Source organism: Petromyzon marinus (assembly GCF_048934315.1).
Source record: "Petromyzon marinus isolate PM22_M1 ecotype Great Lakes invasive population chromosome 84 unlocalized genomic scaffold, UKy_Petmar_22M1.pri1.0 chr84_unloc.3, whole genome shotgun sequence".
Lineage (NCBI taxonomy): Eukaryota > Metazoa > Chordata > Hyperoartia > Petromyzontiformes > Petromyzontidae > Petromyzon > Petromyzon marinus.
Window position 1 is genome coordinate 1,760,118 of NW_027422640.1, and position 17,975 is coordinate 1,778,092.

A 17,975-nucleotide genomic window follows, 5' to 3' on the forward strand; every position below is an offset into this window, starting at 1 on the left:
AGGCTGAATATACATCTCCTTGTTCCCAATGATGATCGTATCTCACTGATGTGTACATCACCTTGACAGAGGCTCTTTTTAAAGGCACTCTAATTGATTATTTGTCATTTCACAGCCTCCACTACACTGCTCAGCAGATTATACCCCACTTTGTTCGTCAAGACTTGCTTGAGGCAAATATTAGTATGGTCCAGCAACTTCTACAACTGACACGGCACGAGTAAGACTGCATGCAGTCCAACCAAAAAGGCTTCATCATTGAAAGCTGATGTTAAGCCTGCCCTCCACGTGTGTTAAAATATCCTACCCAACCATGTGATGATAGGTGAGCCTCTGGGCATCCGCATTTCTGCTCTGACATTGCAAATGTAAGATACTTTGATTTTTTTCCATATTTCTTAGGGCACCCCTCACTTTATACTCAAATGGCTCAATGCAGAAGGTTTAGGGTCGTCGTTGCTGTGGTTTGCATAAGCTCTTCAGAGGGATATAATGAAGAGCGATTCTGCAATTGGTAGCATAATTATTTCCAGCATGCAAGTTTATGCCTTAAACTGATGAGGAGTGTGCCACTGGCATTTGTAATTGCGCAGGAAATATTGAAGTAGGCTCCCCTGAGCTGGCTGAAGTTTGCAAAGTTATCCTTGATTTGACTGTTTTGAGAGTTATTATTTCACTGCTGCAGCTTTTCCATCAGGCCCCCTCTGGTCATGCCAGATCTGAGTTTTGCATTGCCTTCTTAGGTCCTTGTAGTCTTCGATGGGCCCTTGTAGCAGTTTTTACGTTCTTTTACTTCAATTAAACGCCAAGTTTAATCACTAATACATTCCTTCCGAATATTGCAACGGGTTGTTGGGCAGGTCTTGGCGGTGTTGTTTACAGAATCTTGAAATTGTTCCCAATCTGTCGGTTCCTAATTAGACAGGAGCGTGCATTACCACTGCCCACCTCCACATTACAACCATCCCCACCATCAGAATGATATCCAGTATGAGCTGGATAAGCTTTCGTTGAACTTCGAGCATTCTACTAGGAAATGGGGTTTACGTTCATCCCCACATAAAGCAAAGCACCTGCCTGGGGATTTTGTGTCATCGTATTCTCCCGTCCCTCCACTCCCCATGAGCAGTGGGGCAGTTTTGGAAAGAGCGGAGCATTTTTCCATACCTCTAAAGGGTGCTTATGACCAGCTCAAGTTTGGCAGCAGAGGTCATGCTCCAATTTCTCAGTTGCGTAACACACTGTAAAAGCTGCATGGCCTGTCACTCCACATAAATCTCTGGGTCTTCTCAACCAGATATCCCCTCCCTTCTCTACATTTGAGAAATGTGGATCCCTTTTAAAGGAACATCTACACTGGTTTTGCATATTCTAGTTGTCTTCGAACCACCGTGGGTTTAACAAACTAGATTATGTGAGCAGCTTAGATCCTTGAAAGATCTGGACAAATTCCCATCAGTGAGATCTAAGGCAGGTGAGGCAGCATTGGCTGGGTTATGGAGCCCAACTGCCCAGTCACTGCGTACCCAAACAGCTTCTGTTTGTCCAGATATAAGGAGCTAAAAGCTATAGGCAAGACTTTGACTGCTGTGTAACAGAAGGATGTGGAGCTGCTTTGGCTTGCCAACAACTCGACCAGTGGTTTCAACATCAGCCTCTCTAGAGGAGTTTTGTGAAGGATGTCTGCCTCCAGTAATAACGGAGGGCGGAGAAGTGATGTTCACTACAACGATCGGAGTGCAGAATGAGTAAAATGCAGCAAGTAGGAACTGTAGGGAGCAAAGGTGGTAGATCTGCCAGTCATCCCTGTCACTCAACCCATGTGTTGTATATGTGGGTGTTATGAAAATTTGATGAAAATAATTAAAATTAAATGAAATTTGAAATTTGCATAGTTAATCCGAAATTATTTAATTTGTGTAATTATGCGTATAAATTATAATTCGAGAGGTAATCGTATTAATTTATACGAATGGGTGTGGTTATGTGAATGATAGCCTTTATGCTAATCAGGCCCCGCCTCGTTGACGAGGTGGTGTTATCAATTGGGATAATGCAATTAATCGTATGCAGTTATGCTAGTGTCAAGAGTCAACTCAGCTTCCTGGTTTAACTTCGTATTATCGATCAGGATAATACAATGATTCTCGCTTTAGCATTTACCAAGTATGGATTAGAGTTTATGTTAGGTCCCCAAGTTCATATCATTCTTGCTTTAACATTTACTGAGTATGGATTAGTGTGTTTATGTTAGGTCACCAAGTTCATATCTCATCGCAGAACCAGATCTTATGCATAGATTTCAGGAAAGAATCACACGACCACTTCTGCATTAATCAATTTATTTCTAATTAAACCTTAACTCTAAAAGATACAACTCTCGGCTTGGAATTACAACACAGTATCAACACCGTTTCATCAATGACTGCGTGGTTTCACTTTGACACCAGCACCTGTGGTTAATTCCGCCACGTAACGCGAACAGTTGGTGAGAGAGAGAGTCGTTAAAACATCTAAACACAACAAAACTTGATACTCTATTATGAAAGATTATACTGGAATTCACACTATTATGAGAGATTATACTGGAATTCACTCTATTATGAAAGATTAAACTGGAATTTACTCTGTTATGAAAGATTATACTGGAATTTGCACACACAGTACCGCGCTTATTCATAGATCCATAAGCAACCCTTATCACGTTGTTAGCACATTAGGTCACGGAACAGTTGAGTATTCTGTAGAGTACACGAGTACGTGCGGCGATCAGTAACAAAAGGTACTTAAAGATTATATGACGATATTAATACGAAAAAAGCGATCAAATAGAGTTATTATTCCCAAAGGCACAAATATCTCAACAGATCCATTGGGTAGATTAAATGATTACTGGAATGGCTTAGGGTGAGGGGGTGCGGTGGGGTATGCTCTCTCCCCTGAAATCCTTATCTTGGACTGACGTTTAATTAATTGTGGACCAGATCGCCTGATAAGGAAGCCAGTTGGATATGCTATCGCCCCCCCCCCCCCCCCCGTGAGCGTAGCTCCGTGGTGAAGGTGTCAAGGATTCATTCGTATTGATGGATCGGTTGGTAATTTATACGATTAGAAGTACAGCCCAAAACAAAATATTAAGGAGGGGATATTACGAATATACTTATAAACGACGAAGTGTTCACTCGATCTGCCGTGATGCCTTCACAGGCACTGATGGCCTATGGACTTGAGTATTGGTTTCTGGTTAAGGACCCGTGTATGTTTGAGTGATATGAATTGTTTTTTATAGTCAGTGTTTGTAGTTGAGTCTTTAGGTCAAGCGAACGCCTGATTTGTCGTGTAGTGGAGCAGTGTGCGTCATACGTATCAGTTGATTAGGCTCGGCCCACACTGGTTGACGTAGGCTGACCAGCTGACACGTTGCTGTAGTTGCGATGGCCCGTCGGTACATGGCGCACACACAGCACGCTCGTAGCGTGCGCGGGAGGTGAGTCGGCTTGGCAGCTGGCCCACGTTGTTGTAGTTGCGATGGCGTACACAGCACGCTCGTAGCATGTGTGGGAGGTGAGTCGGCTTGGCAGCTGGCCCACGTTGTTGTAGTTGCGATGGCGTACACAGCACCCTCGTAGCGTGCGCGGGAGGTGAGTCGGCTTGGCAGCTGGCCCACGTTGTGTCGCTGAGTGTTGACCACCGATTGCGCTATCGGGCACTGATGATACACGTTCGTTGCGATACTACTTTGATAGTGCCAACACGCACCACGTTGCCCCGTCGCTAAACAGCGAGCCTCGCTACTCTGGCGAAGGTAGAGATTTCTTCTGCGTCTGCAGGAATGAGTTGGGCTGGCAAGCTGGTCTTGTCAGCTTGCTGATGATTTGAGTTGATAAGCTGGCGAGCGGGACTGGCTCGCTTGCAGACATGGCTGATGAGCTGATGAGCTGGCAAGCTTCCCCGGTGAGCTCACAAGCTCCCGCGAACTCTTGCTGGTGAGCTCAGCTGAAGCCCTCAGCTGAGCTCCCGTCGAACTCAGCTGAGTTCCGGACGTACTGAGTTGAGATGATGAGCTCCTTGCTGGTGAGCTGATGAACTGAGGAGCTCCGTCGAGGAGCTCCGTTGATGAGTTCCCCCGAACTCTTGCTGATGAGATGGCGAGCTCAGCTGATGGGCTCAGCTGAGCTGAACTCAGCCGAGCCGAACCGGACTCCGATGAGCCGGCCGAACTTGAGCCGATTCACTGGTCGAACTGAGTTTGCAATGCGGCAGCGCCCTCTTTTATGCCAAAATCCTTCCTCTTGACTCCTCCCAACAGGGTGGGGCTTCTTTTGGATTTATCGGTGTGTCGTGGTCTGGAGCGTGTGTCCGTCTGTGTGTCCTTGTGTATGTGTATCCTTGTGTGCGTCATTTACGGCCTTGTTCTATTGATTCCTTTTTCCATAGACCATCAAAAAACAGCAGGTGTTACAAATCGTCTCAAGGCTTCTTTGTCTGTGTGGCAACCTTGAGGGAGACGGAATTCTCCCCTGTGTGACCGACTCTCACTGCTTCCCAGACCCAGGCCCCCTTTTTTCATACCATCAAAAACAACAGGTGTTTCAAATAATCTCACAGGCGTCTTTGTCTGTGTTACGCAACCTGCATGGAGGGGCGGTGTTCCCTCATACGACCTTTACCGACGCACGGAGAAATGGTTAAACAAATTTAAGTTAACATTTTCATCACAGACTTACAGTTATGATTTTGCACGTGACTCGAGGTCTGCTGTGTTTGCCGTGTCAGTCTTCCATCGTGGCGCTTGACTATAGCTCCAGGGAAAGTGCTCTCTTAAGCGTATGTATACTCTCATCATGTACGGCAGGGAGACAAAGGCGGCCGGGAGACACTCTTTTTCCCTGGCCCCCGGTTTAACATCACTCAAGTATCTGCAAGGCCATGCCAGCGGGACATAGCTCATGGCGCCTTTAACTGAAACTCCCTGTCCCACTCTCTCGCTGTCTGTCTCGGTCTCTGCCCCAAACTCTCTGCCCCATTATCGTGCAACTGCTAGCTTAAGCACAGACACCCGATGGGGTCTCTCCCGCCCTTGCTTCAGGGCTGCGCCTTTATCCGGACTACACCGCCATGCATCTCAAGGCTCCTCATTAATTTCGTCATTTCGTCTGGCTGCGGTGGGGGGGTGTTATCTATCGGTTCTGAGCCTTGTGAGCGCAGGTAGCTGTAATAATGAGTTGGCTCTGGTCTTTAGCGTGCCGAGGTCAGCTTTACACGGGTACCCGCAGGCTCCTCTCCCGCCCCCTTGGTTTTTTTTTAGGCTCTTTGGCTTACGTGTTTTTCCTTCTCTTGCTCTTTGAATTAACACTGCATTCTTAGTCGCTTATGTCCCGAGGTTAGAGCATTCGTTTTGACTTAGAAAAATATTCTGATTGTCATAAGCTACGGTCAGCTTGTGCAGAAACCACTAAAGGTGAATTAAACTGCAGAATTGAACCAACAAATGGCAATGGTTCCTGATGTAGCTCGTAGCCTGGTCTCCTGTTGTTGAATTTCGAACTTTAATGCTAGAAGATGCAGAATAAATGGTTGAGCTTTTTGACTCACCTATGTCTAGGCTAACGCGAACTCTCCGCGACCCTAGGCTCCGCTTACGTCAACCTTGCAGCTTGCTCTGAGCTGTTTTTTTTTCAAAACGGCCTGTGCTGAGGTTGGAGAGGTTGTCCTTGGAGCCTATAATGTATTTATTTTATTTATTTAATTATAAGGTGGATAGTGTTAGTATCAACGCTCTGTGTGATCATGCCTTACAATTTCCCCAACCCAATTATTGCCAAGGTCTGCTGCTGAGTTCGTTAGCAAGCTCTTATCTCCACTTTCACACGCTACGGGAGGACAAGGCGTCTTTTTGGCTTACGTGTTGTTTTTCAGTTTACAATGCTCTTATGTGTTTTATTCATTAAAAAAAATATAGGTGTATAGGTTAATTTCTTGTTAATATTAATTTTGGAAAAAGGCACATATCCAACACATGGCACCTTTATCTATCCTGTAACCTCCTGCCCATGAGCCTTTGACAGTCCACATGACCTCAATGTGCACTTAGCCTGGCACAAGCACTTTGTTGACGTCACCAATTTTTAGTGGCGAATGGCTGTTATTGTTATTGTGTTTATGTATCCAACCCTTCACGTGCTGTACTGGCATTCTTAGGTGCTCACTAGCAGAACTAACCCCAATAATGTAAAAAAACGATATTGGAGATTTTTCTCGTTTGTATCTGTGTATCTTTGTGTGCATAGCCTATGTGTGTGTTTATGGTGAGCCATTCTGCACAACAAACTCAGCCACAGTTATCAATAGCTCATGGTATCTACACTGGTTTTGGGTCATGTTGGATATATATAGGCCTTTTCCATGTTGATATTAAGAATGATTTTGCCAATATTTATTTAATCAATCGTGGTGTCACTTGGGGCAAAAGCGGGTGATGCGAAGCCCCCCTCCCCTCACACACAACCAGGCAACCGGAGGTAAGCCATAAAAGGTAATAAAACCCAAAACAAAGAAAAATGGGGGGAATTCCTAATGAGAGTCTAAAAAAAAATCCCGACACGGCTTCAAAGCCTCGCCAGCTTCCAGGGCGGTGAAAACCGGACAGACAAGTTTTTGGTTATTTCAATTAACAGAAAGTCCAAGAAAAACTCTGCAACAAGAATAAAGTAAACATCATAGACCAACACACTCACTCCGATTAAGAACCAGACTACAATCTACAGTAGAGGGTTATCAACACTCATATATGAGTTTAATACTAACGTTATTCACGAATATTGGGAAACATATACCAAATAATAAGTATGAAGTGTTAAACCGGGGGGCCAGCCAGAAGAGATGAGGTGAGGTGGGTCGATCACACAACCAAGATAAACTGTATCCCAGAGAGAAAAAGAGTCTCCCAACCGCCTTTGTCTTCCAGTAGCACGTGATAGAATTTGCATACGCAGGCAGAGGGCATCTCCTCTTAAAAATAAAAATCAAACACCACGATGGAAATACTACTACAACATACCTTGAGTCACGTACAGAATCATAACTACAAGTGGTGCGGTATCAAACTATAAGAGGTAAAGTGAAATGTTTTAATTTCCAAAAGCCTCAACACACCCTCTGTGAGAGGCAAAAGAATGTCACACCGGGAGGGAAGAGAAGAGGGGGGAGAACACGACCAGACAGGGGGAACCCCCCCCCCCTCCTTCCAGATTAAATAGTGCAGAGGGTGGAGAAGGACGCACTCGGGGGCAATCTGGAGCATCTGTTCCCTTTTGATGGCGGGATGGCTTGAGGAAGGCGACAGGAACCATGCCTTGATGAAACTTATATTGCTCAATAAATATGACACACACACACAGGCCGGACAAACAGCTGTTCCCACAGGCTGAGAGTGAAATTAAAGGAAGTTCCGGTCCTTTGTGAGAAGGCGAGCCTTGGTGGGCGAAATTCCACATATAACCAGCAACATCACACACATCATCAGCTCGGCAAGGGACAACTCGGCAAGGGACAGTTCGGCAAAGGATCAGCTCTGAAAGGAAGAGTGCTGCGAACAACGGAAGAGAACAGCAAGCTAGCTCCGGGGCATGGCCTCGAGATCAACAATGCGTGTCGTGCATCGCAGAGAAGAGGGGCGAGGTGATGCTCTGTGCTGAGTTTGGCATGGACCGACAGAGTATCGCTGAAAGTTATTCTCAGCGGAGAGGGCCAAGCATCGACCAAGCCAGCATTGCAGAAAACCAGCTGCATGCGCAATCGGCACCGCCAGAGAGAGAGGAGCAAGAGAGAGCGCGCAGCAGCGCCACCAGCACCACCAAGCAAGGGTGTCAGCTGCCAGCGGACAAGCATTGTGCCGACTCGGCTCATCCAGCAGGGGAAAGAGCCTGACCAGCCGCCCGTGAGCAAGAGTTTCAGCACCAGCGAGAGCGCCGTGGGTTCGACCCACACTCACACCGACCAGCACCAGCTGGGAACCAAGACAAGAGTGAGGAACAGCTGCCAGCGGACGAGCTGCGGGCGCTATCTGACGACAGGATCATCGCGCACCGACAGCACGCATCGTGCCAACTCTTCCACCCAGCTGTGGACAGAAACTGTGGCCGCCTGTGTGAAAGAGGGAGTGCCAAGCTGTTCATATGATACACACACCCTCACCGCCCCGCAGGGAACAAACACATTTTTGATACAAGGGATGCCCAACCTCGGCGTCTGCTTAACGCAAAGAATTGATCAAGAAGACAAATAACACCACACTTAAACACATACACGGACTAAATAATAAGAAGACTTATGATAAGTGCGTCAAGTATCAACTGATAACGAAGAACACGGCTGCCATTGGGTTATGGGGAAACGGTCGTTTAGAAGTATTTTTAGTAGTCATGGCTATTTTATTTGCATAAATATTACCAACGAATTCATCGATGAAAACTAAACGTTTAGAAACCTACGTTACGAATCTATACACTCATAGGGAGAATATTGTGTTGAAATTGTTCTTTTGATCAGAGAATCTGCCCGCAAATTTATAGAAACCTTAGCCAATTGATAAGTATTCGCTGAAGCAGGCATACTGCCGCACACCATTGTTCCAACATTTCGTTAATTACATAATATTGCCATAGAATTCATTGCCAAATACGTTTTGCCTTCGGGACATGTTTCTTTATTGCCTTCGTATGAATATCGTTGCATGAATTTTGAAGGACTTTTTGTTCCTATCGCCGTATATGCTCGCGTTACTCTAAGGAATTAATCAATTGTTCTGTTAGCCAGTTTAACAACGTGATCATTGAGGGTTAAATGTATGGATCAATGAAGGGAACATCTCCAGGAGTAATGTGTTGACAATTCCAAGCATAAGAGTTCGCATATTAGAGTGTTATGTTTTTGTTAGAAATTAAAATTGCTTGACGCAGAAGTGTCTGAGTGGTGCCTTCCTAAGTTCATGCATAATAATCTTAATCATAAGAACTGTATCCTGCGGTGAGATTTGAATTCGGAGTCCTGATATAAAACACTAAGACATAATCAGTAAATGTTAAAGTGAGAATAATTGTATTATACCGATTGATAATATGAACCTAGACAACGAAGCCGAGCTTAATCTAGCCTACTTACAGCACACCTGCATAACTTCATACGATTAATTGTACGATCCCGATTGATAACACTACCCTCGACAACGAGGCAGGGCTCAATTATCACAATTGCATTACTTAATGCGATTACACCTCCATAACTAGCATAATTTATGCGCATAATTACATAAATTATCATAATTTCGGATAATTGCGCTTTTTTATTTAATTAAATTTTTATTTTCATTAAATTATCATACCCAATATATACAACAGTCCTCTAGGTTGAGTCTGCATTGAGTGTAATCAGCAGAACCTATGAGACAAACGTGGCCAGGTGTGGTGCTGGCCATTTCTACCCCACTTTGTGTGCCGGTCTTCAAAGGGGCTCGCTAACAGCACTTGACCCACCAGTCTATGGAGCTGCATGGGGGATATTTGTGTTGACGCTCGTGCTGTCGGCGTAGAAGACGCTCGACAGTTTATCCTCTGTAGGGAGCGCGCGTCTGCTGTGTGTAGCATGGAGCTGCACACTAGTTAAACCAATAGAGTTGTTGTGCCTTGGGCATGAACATCAATGTATGTCCATTTGCCAGGTGTTATTTTTTTTCATAATTCCTGTGGAGATGTGTGCTGTATGAGAGAAAAAGCGACTGAGCCCACGCCTTCACCCCCTTATCCCTATTGCATCATCTCCTCGTACTATTTGACTACTCATAAAATCATACATATGTAGTGACACCGCAGGATGTCACTGTGCAGTGCCAGCCCTACAGGACAGGGTGTGGGAGTGCCAGTCGCAGGAATAAGGTTACTAAAGGCCATGGAACTCTGGTTGACCCGAAAGAACACGTGACCAGTTAAGTCTACAAAGGGGCCCCAAGTGGGGACTAGGAGTGGCCACATGGTTGGGGTCCAGATCCTTCTCGAGGATTCTGGAAGGTTGTCGTGGCCAAGGGTGGAGCCCACCACGCCGCAGAGAATATAAACCGGATCCCCAGAGGGACAGGCGCTGTTGTTCATCCTGAAAGAACTTCGTCTCCATTCTCATGTTCAACGAGTCTCCAACACGTGGCCCTGGACACGAGCTATGGTCCCGGTCCATAGGAGCTAGTTACGTTGTAATTAGTGTAGTTAGCCTGGTGGTCACCACCATAGGTTGTTATTCTGTTAAGGGGAAGTTACCCCGTGTGTTGGAGTTAAATAAATGTGTTGACTCCAAGTGTATGTCTGCGACTCAGTTGAACTCACTACACGTACAGTACGTTATCGTATGTGAGGTGAGGAGGAAGGACAACAAACTAAACGCAAAATTACTTCTAAAGAAGTGAGTTTTCAATAAAGTGTATTGCCCAGTGGCTTCCAAATATCAGAAGGGAGAGGATTTCAGACAGCAGCAGAAGCTTGGGTTTACAAACATGATGTACAAAACTCGTTATAGTCTCATGCTCTGTGTGCTTTCGTAAATGCACGTGTATCATCCTCAATGACTAGATGCTGTTATGGAGATGCTTCATTATTATTGATACTAATAAAAAATGTTAAAGTAAGAATATATTTTCATTAATTTCTCACGTTAAACAAATATAGGGAGGCGTTCATCCAGCGGTATAGAGACAATGGCTGCTGCTGATGATGTAACGTGTCGCTCATTTGAAGGACTGTTAAGAGACAGTGTAGGCGGAGATTCAAAGACTTAGGAAGGTGGCTGCAAAGACACCTGGACCACTCCTGTCCTGGATAAGTGATTTATTTAACATAATGAACATCACAGTAACACTGACGCTGCCTCATGTGTGTACTTTAAGTTTTGGCTTCCCCACACAAACACACTACCTCCACAAAAGGTTATGTTTACTAGACAACCTCAGAGCACTCTCTACCCATACACTGAGAGCATGGGAATGGCCACTACACAGGGACCACCCAAGATCAAACATGGCTCCCACCCTCTAATCGTCACTCAACTAGAGGTGACGCTATCCCGATCATTGCACATTACAGCGCAATTCGCCGTCTGCGTGGTATCATGGTGGTCGAGGCAGTGAGCGCGTAGTGTCAAGCAGCTGCTTAATCTGCGAAAACTGTGGCGTTTTGAATAAGGTTTACATTTTTTTACGTAGTGATGTGTTCAAATGAATGTTCATATGCTTGCACTGAAGAGTATTTTGAGATGCGTCAGGTGTTTCGATGCTATTTAATATATTTCCATAAATTTTAATACCAATTTTAAGCTTACATTACAATTTAAATAACTCAATATATTCACAACCAGATACCTAAAGTCACAATTTTACCTAACCGAGACCTCTCAGATTTTAGTAGCAGAATTTTATTTTAATAATTATTATTCTTTCCCGTACATGGCTAAAATTACACGACTATGCTTACAGGTGACACGTGGTTTGTTTTCATTTTCTTCAGGTGACTGCATTTGTCGTGATGGCATCAAAAGATCCTGCATATGAGATTATTAGAACCAACAAAGTGAATCTGCAGAAATACCTCCAGGCGAAGTCTTCAGAAGTGCTTGACTATTCCTATCAAACAAAGATAGTCCTGGACAGTGAATATGCGTCCCTTAAAAGCGAGAATGACCCCATTGTACGAACACGGCACCTGGTTGACCTGGTGCTCGACAAAGGAGAACATGTGTGCATGAGATTCCTTGAAGCCGTGCTGGTGCCGCTGAGATCCGAGATCCCTCTCTTGGATCAGTGGATATCACAGCATGAGCAGCAGCTCAACGTGATGGGTATCGATCTGAGCAGAACTGCGGGTAAAGCCATCCCTGGAGCAGCTTCTCGTGAGTTATGCTAAACTTTACCTATCCATTCGCATGTCTCTGGCAAGTTTAGGTGAAGGAATTGCTTTGAACTGAGATTGTCATTTAATATTAGCAAACTGCACCACCCTTGCATGACAACATTCCTCTCAGAAGGAGGACATTTATCTTCTTTGGTTCTTTCGGTAAAGTCACGTAGAATGAGAATAAACTAATAAATTGATAAAATAAAATAACACAATAATATTCTCACGACGTTTCGGCCACAACACAAGCGGCCTTCATCAGGTGAAGGGACGAGACTGTCTGGTAGGACAGCACTGGAGTGAAAGAGCCACGTTCAGATCACGACATTTAAGCTAAAGGTTCAGATCACGACCTTTAAGCTAAAGGTCGTGATCTGAACGTGGCTCTTTCACTCCAGCGCTGTCCTACCAGACAGTCTCGTCCCTTCACCTGATGAAGGCCGCTTGTGTTGTGGCCGAAACGTCGTGAGAATATTATTGTGTTATTTTATTTTATCAATTTATTAGTTTATTCTCATTCTACGTGACTTTACCGATGAATCATTGCAGTCACGAAAGCTTTAAATCGAGGACATTTATATTCCATTCCATAGCAGGGAAACTACAATTTATCAGCAAATGGGAGGAAAGGATAGATGGATAATGAAAATGTGTGTAAATATCAAAAACTTACATCCACACTGGACCCCAACATTCATTAATTCGTCATATCCCACACCTCCCTTTCCTTGGAAAAGACGTAAACATGGTGATTTTCTACCTCCTCTTCACACACAGACATGGTATTTAAGCTGTAATAATGTAATGACCTATGAAGCTCTCTTTCAAGTGTCAAGCCCAAGATGTTTGGCAATGGCAGCAAACCCATCTGCTGCCATGGTCTCCATGACTTGGTACAATCTGGATTCCACCAAGGCCATGTCATTGAAACTGTTCCCCTATGCAGGGCGAATGACCACTTCTGTTAAACTATGGATGCTGCTTCTAGTTCTTGACCTTTGGGCTGATTTTGACACCACACACCACTCCATCTGACAAACTTATCTCCTGGTTCTGCCTCAACCCCTGGAGTTGATTCAAAATTTTCCATGCAAGCACTGTCTTCTGTTCAGAAGCCCTAATTCTGTGGTGTTCCACATGGCGCAGTCCTGTGCCATCTTTTCTTCTCAGTACAATCTCCTCGTTTTGAGAAAAAAATACGTTTTTATTATCGACTATCACTGCTATTTCTAATGACACCCAGCCTTATATTGCCATTGACTCATATAACGGAACCTACTTTCCTCTTACACCCTGACTTGGATTGGTTATAACTTCCTCCAAATAAAATGTCAATATTTAAGCCCTCATCGTTTGTGAAAAGTCCACTCTAACTCATGACTCCAAGTATTATATTATGGAGAGATTACAGAGAGATTAAAATAACACCATCAAAGTTATGAGCCATTGAGTTAGATGTTACCTTGAAAAGCTGTGATGAAAGATGTGGAGCAAATCTGTCATTAGGGAAATCTCCACTCTCCCCAATCTAGGGGATGCCACAGTGCTTGCTGATGATGCAGTAGCCAGGTTAGTTGAAGTTCAAGTGAACCTACGATGCATCACATGGGATGCTATGAGTTCTGTGATTCATGTGGCTGTTATTGTGGAGGTACAAGCACAATGGCGGAGCCAGGATTTTCAGTTAGGGGGGCAACTCCTCCAGCAATAAAACATGATAGGCGTTGTTATTAAGGACTTGTGCGGCGATGGCGCAGCCAACGATCGAGGGTCGAATTCGAACCGTGTGTGATCGGCATCGCGCTCGCTGAAGGTGAATGCCTTCAGGGAAGTCGTGTACTGTATACGCAACTGCACACACTTATGTGAATCACTTATAACTGCTTTGCCGTTACTTATTGCCAATTATGGACTCAGACTATTGTCCTATCATCTCATAGAGTCTCTGGCACGTAGTAATATGCTACACAGTGGCAGTGGCGGTCGCAAAATGCCGATTTATCGATCGAAATTAAGGATTTCGATCGGATCATTGGGGAGGCACGTGCCACCCACACCCCCCAAACTGGCTCCGCCAGTGTGCAATCACTGCATCTTCTCTGGCTGCAGAGGACCGTGCCTGGTGTACTGCACTCCAACACAGTGTAGCCCACGTGCTATGTGACATAGGCCAGCTTGAGATGGGAGAGGAAACACAGCCCTAATACCAGTGAAATATTAAAAGTTAATTCAACATCCTAAAAAACAAAAATCAATGATTGTAGGACAATGCAGAATTGAAATTTACACCCAAATTGATGGAATTAGTTTTTGATAATGCTGATGTACATCGTAATGCTAAATGTGGTGGTATTATCTTTTTTACAGGCCAAACAAACAAGACAACTGGTTGGAACATTTCCGTCATGATAAAAAATATATTTTACAAAGGTACAGTGTTTATAAAAAATTCAATTGTAGAATACACATCGTGAAAACTTCCACGCAATAATTCGTGATGCCATGATGTTGCTGCATTATCCATAGTGAACAAATTCGCTACGCTTTTTTATTACATAGTATATTTTAATCATATTTTTCTGCTATAGGAATGTTTTTAGTATAAATGAAACAAATTTTTGTTAAATCATTTCTGTTTAATTTAGATAACCCTGGTGAGGATTACAGAGAATTCTTGCTGAAGCTGACATCATTAACACGAGACTACGACGCACGACCTGGAGAACCTGCAGTGTTTTTGTCAGAGAGGATGGTGAAGCCAATTCTGGTTCCCTACTACCGCCATCAAGAAACCAAGGAGCACGAGTTACTAGCGAGAGGCAAGCAGCACGAGGAGCTGATGAAGAGAGCACAGAGAGAAGGGATGACTTACAATAATCTCTTTGATCCCGTTGGAAAAAAAAAACACCCCCGACTGGTTATTGTGGTGGGGACTCCAGGCAGCGGTAAAACCATGTTGAGCAATTTCATTGTGCACAGCCTTCTGTCAGGTGAGAGAGTGTTTGCACAATGCTTTGAGCACATTGTGCTCATAAGGTTCAGGGAGATAAATGATGTTGGAGAGGTGTCACTCGCAGAGCTGTTTTCTGTGCTGCACTCATGTTTGGGAAACAAAGCGGATGAGGTTTTCACAAACCAAGAGAGAACCATTTTAGTTATGGATGGGTTGGACGAGTTTGGAAAGCGCCTTCACTATGCCAATGCTTGCACTGATCCACATAAGACGGCAACAGTAGAAGCCATCATTGCTGCCCTAGTGAATGGAAATCTCTTGCCCAAGGCCTCGGTCTTTATAACGACCAGACCCATTGCCATGGAGCAGATGAGTGAAGTGAATGTTGATCGAGCTGTTGAAATCACTGGGTTTTCCAACAAAGATAAAATAGCATTCTTTAACAAATTTTACCAAGATAGGAGTCTAGCAGAAAGGGCACTCAAGCTCCTGCAGGAAAATGAAACAGTGAATACATTGTCCCAGAACCCTTCATTCTGCCATATAGCAGCCATTACACTGAAGGAACATTTACAGAAGTCTGATCATTCTGAGATTATCCTCAAATCAATGACCGACCTCTTCACACAATACGTGTTTGGGCTCATAGTACACCATGGACGTGGCAGCCGCGGAGCCAAGGAAATCGTATCGTCTCTTGCCAATATGGCTCTGAAGGGGGTTCAGCAAAACATCCAGATGTTCAGCCAAAAAGATCTAGAAGAGTGTTTTGTTAGTTCTTCTGAACTAGGAAGTGCATTTATCAACAAAGTGTTCACATGTGAGGGCATTCAACAAGGGAGTTGTTATTCATTTTCACACTTGACAATGCAAGAATTATTTGCAGCGATAGCTGTGCATCTGTCACATTCAACACGGCCAGTGAGTGACGTCATCAAAGCTATTGAGGACAGCAAAGATGGGAGGTTTGATGTGTTTCAGAGGTTTTTTTGTGGACTCGCATCAAGCACTCCATGGAAGTTATTTGAGGGTATCTTGGATCCTCCATCTGCAGATTATCAAAAGGAAATAATCGAGTGGCTCAATCGCAGCATGAAGACTCAGAAGGTTGACAAACACAGGCTCATCAGTCTCCTGCACTGCGTGCACGAGCTGCAAGACCGCAAGTCCCTGAGTGATGCCACTCGGTCCATGACTGATATAGACCTGTCACTCACAAGGCTGTCCCTGCCAGACTGCGCTGCCATCTCCTGGATCCTGCTGCAGCGAGAAGAACCTGTGGAGACACTCAACCTGTTAGGCTGCGGCATCGGCACCGAGGAAATGAAGAGGCTTCAGACTGGACTGCACAGATGTAAAGAGCTATGGTAAGACTTGCACACCTCGCATTCACTACTTCACAAATTGTGCGTGCATATGTGTGGGTGTGATATCAACTCCTCTTCAAATAAGTACCAGGTGCAGTGTGTAAAACATCGCGACTCAGGAGACAACGGCGCCCGGGCGTGATTCTGGTCACCCACCCCATCATTTGTCATGCCGGCCTTCATAGGTGCTCCATAACAGCACTTGCCCCAGCAGCCTGTTAAGACTATACGGCGAATCTTTGTATATAAGAATCCTCACTTAGTAACTGTGCACGCACAGAGTGCAATGTAGCCCCATGCTTGTGTAGTGGGTTCCAGGACACGGAGACGGCAGAATAGAAGCAGCACTTTATTTAAACCTTAACAAGGGTTACACTAGAAGGGGTAGCGGCCCCTCCACCCGTATAACTCAGGAACACACCCCAGGCTTTCTAGCCTAAGCTTTAGGCTCCCAGTTCCTCCTGGTAGGGCTCTAAGGGAGGCTATCAGATCTGGCCCTGGTTAGGCACAGATCTCGGCACCCCGCCGACCAGACCGGCCCTTAGAAGGACTCTGACTCTGGGGCTCTGGGGCCACACCACTGGCTTGCTGTGCCGGCCCTGAAAAGGGCAGCGGTCACAGGAGTTCCAGGGTCTCACCTAGCTGGCCTTCTTTCTTCACTGGTTGCTTCAGCCTCGGGCCCCACACTCTGCCCCGAGCTCCCTGGCTCCCCGCACTTTATACCCACTGGAGCCTTAGCGGACGTTGTTGTAGCCACCAAGGTGTGGGTGAACCACACCTTCCCGTGCCATGTGTTTATTCCCCATAGCACCCCTACATCACCCCCTCCCGTGTAACCCGCAGCCGTCCCGGCTGCAACAATACTCGAACAATAAACACAACAAACCCCCACCCGTGCGTGCCTCATAAGAACGAACACTCCAATAAATAACCCAACCCACCTATACAAAATTACACTATATACACATATACATTGTACCCCCCCCCCCCCCCCCCATCAACGCAGCAAGAAAACTTAACAGTGAACAACAAGAGTAACAAGAACCATTATTACAACAAGCGGCGCGTTTTGGCGCGAGTCCGTTTTGCGGGTCCATCGTAGGGGGAGGGTCCGGTCGGCCCGGCAGTGGGCACCGGCTGTGCAGGTGCACCGTCTTCCGTCACCCCGGAAGGGCAAACTCTGTCCCCACCGGGTGGCGCAGGCGTGCTGGAAGCCGTCATTCTTGAGGCGCCTGAAGGTGGAACAGTTAGCGAAGCATCAAGGGCAGGTGACGAAGACGCCGTCCGGGAGTCAGCGGACACATCACATGCTCGGCCCGTGTAATGTGGTGGAGGGACGCGCGGCGCCACAAACGGCTTCAGACGCGAGGGGTGTACGTACCAGCAGCGTTTCCCTCACTGGATACGAAAGCACTGCGGCCGCATAACCTTCACAATAACTACAGGGCCCCTTCAAGGCCGCAACAATTTCGCCGAGGTCGCCAACGGCACCTGAGGGCAGTGCAGCCAGGCTTGATCGCCTGGCTTCCACGCATGTGTGCGTGATTGGCGCGATCGCAACCTCTCGTTGGCCTTCTGCTGAGAGGAAGAGTTTTGGGCCGCTGCCTCCCGCGCCTCGGTCAACCTCAGGATATTAAATTTAACGTGGTCGGCCAATTTCGATTTTCTGCTGGTTTCCGAGACGCGGAGCTGAGTCGCAATTGGTGGGTCAACGTCGCGACC

General features: G+C 45.7%; 1 protein-coding gene and 1 long non-coding RNA gene across 4 annotated transcripts in view; both read left to right on the plus strand.

Moving 5' to 3' along the window:
* LOC142908446 (uncharacterized) overlaps window positions 1–17,975 on the plus strand; it is a 313,842-nt gene that overhangs the window by 261,682 nt on the left and 34,185 nt on the right. The window lies entirely within an intron of this gene.
* The window catches only part of LOC116957736 (NACHT, LRR and PYD domains-containing protein 3-like), a 40,271-nt gene that overhangs the window by 2,474 nt on the left and 19,822 nt on the right, over window positions 1–17,975 (plus strand). For 2 of the 3 annotated variants that reach the window (XM_076059155.1, XM_076059153.1), the window contains exons 2-4: window positions 11,547–11,928; window positions 14,301–14,363; window positions 14,579–16,253. In XM_076059155.1, coding sequence (XP_075915270.1) covers window positions 11,565–11,928; window positions 14,301–14,363; window positions 14,579–16,253 — 2,102 coding nt within the window. In that variant the 5' untranslated portion in view covers window positions 11,547–11,564. Of the gene's footprint in view, window positions 1–11,230; window positions 11,929–14,300; window positions 14,364–14,578; window positions 16,254–17,975 lie in introns of those variants that run through there. The other variant, XM_076059154.1, reaches the window with a different exon arrangement.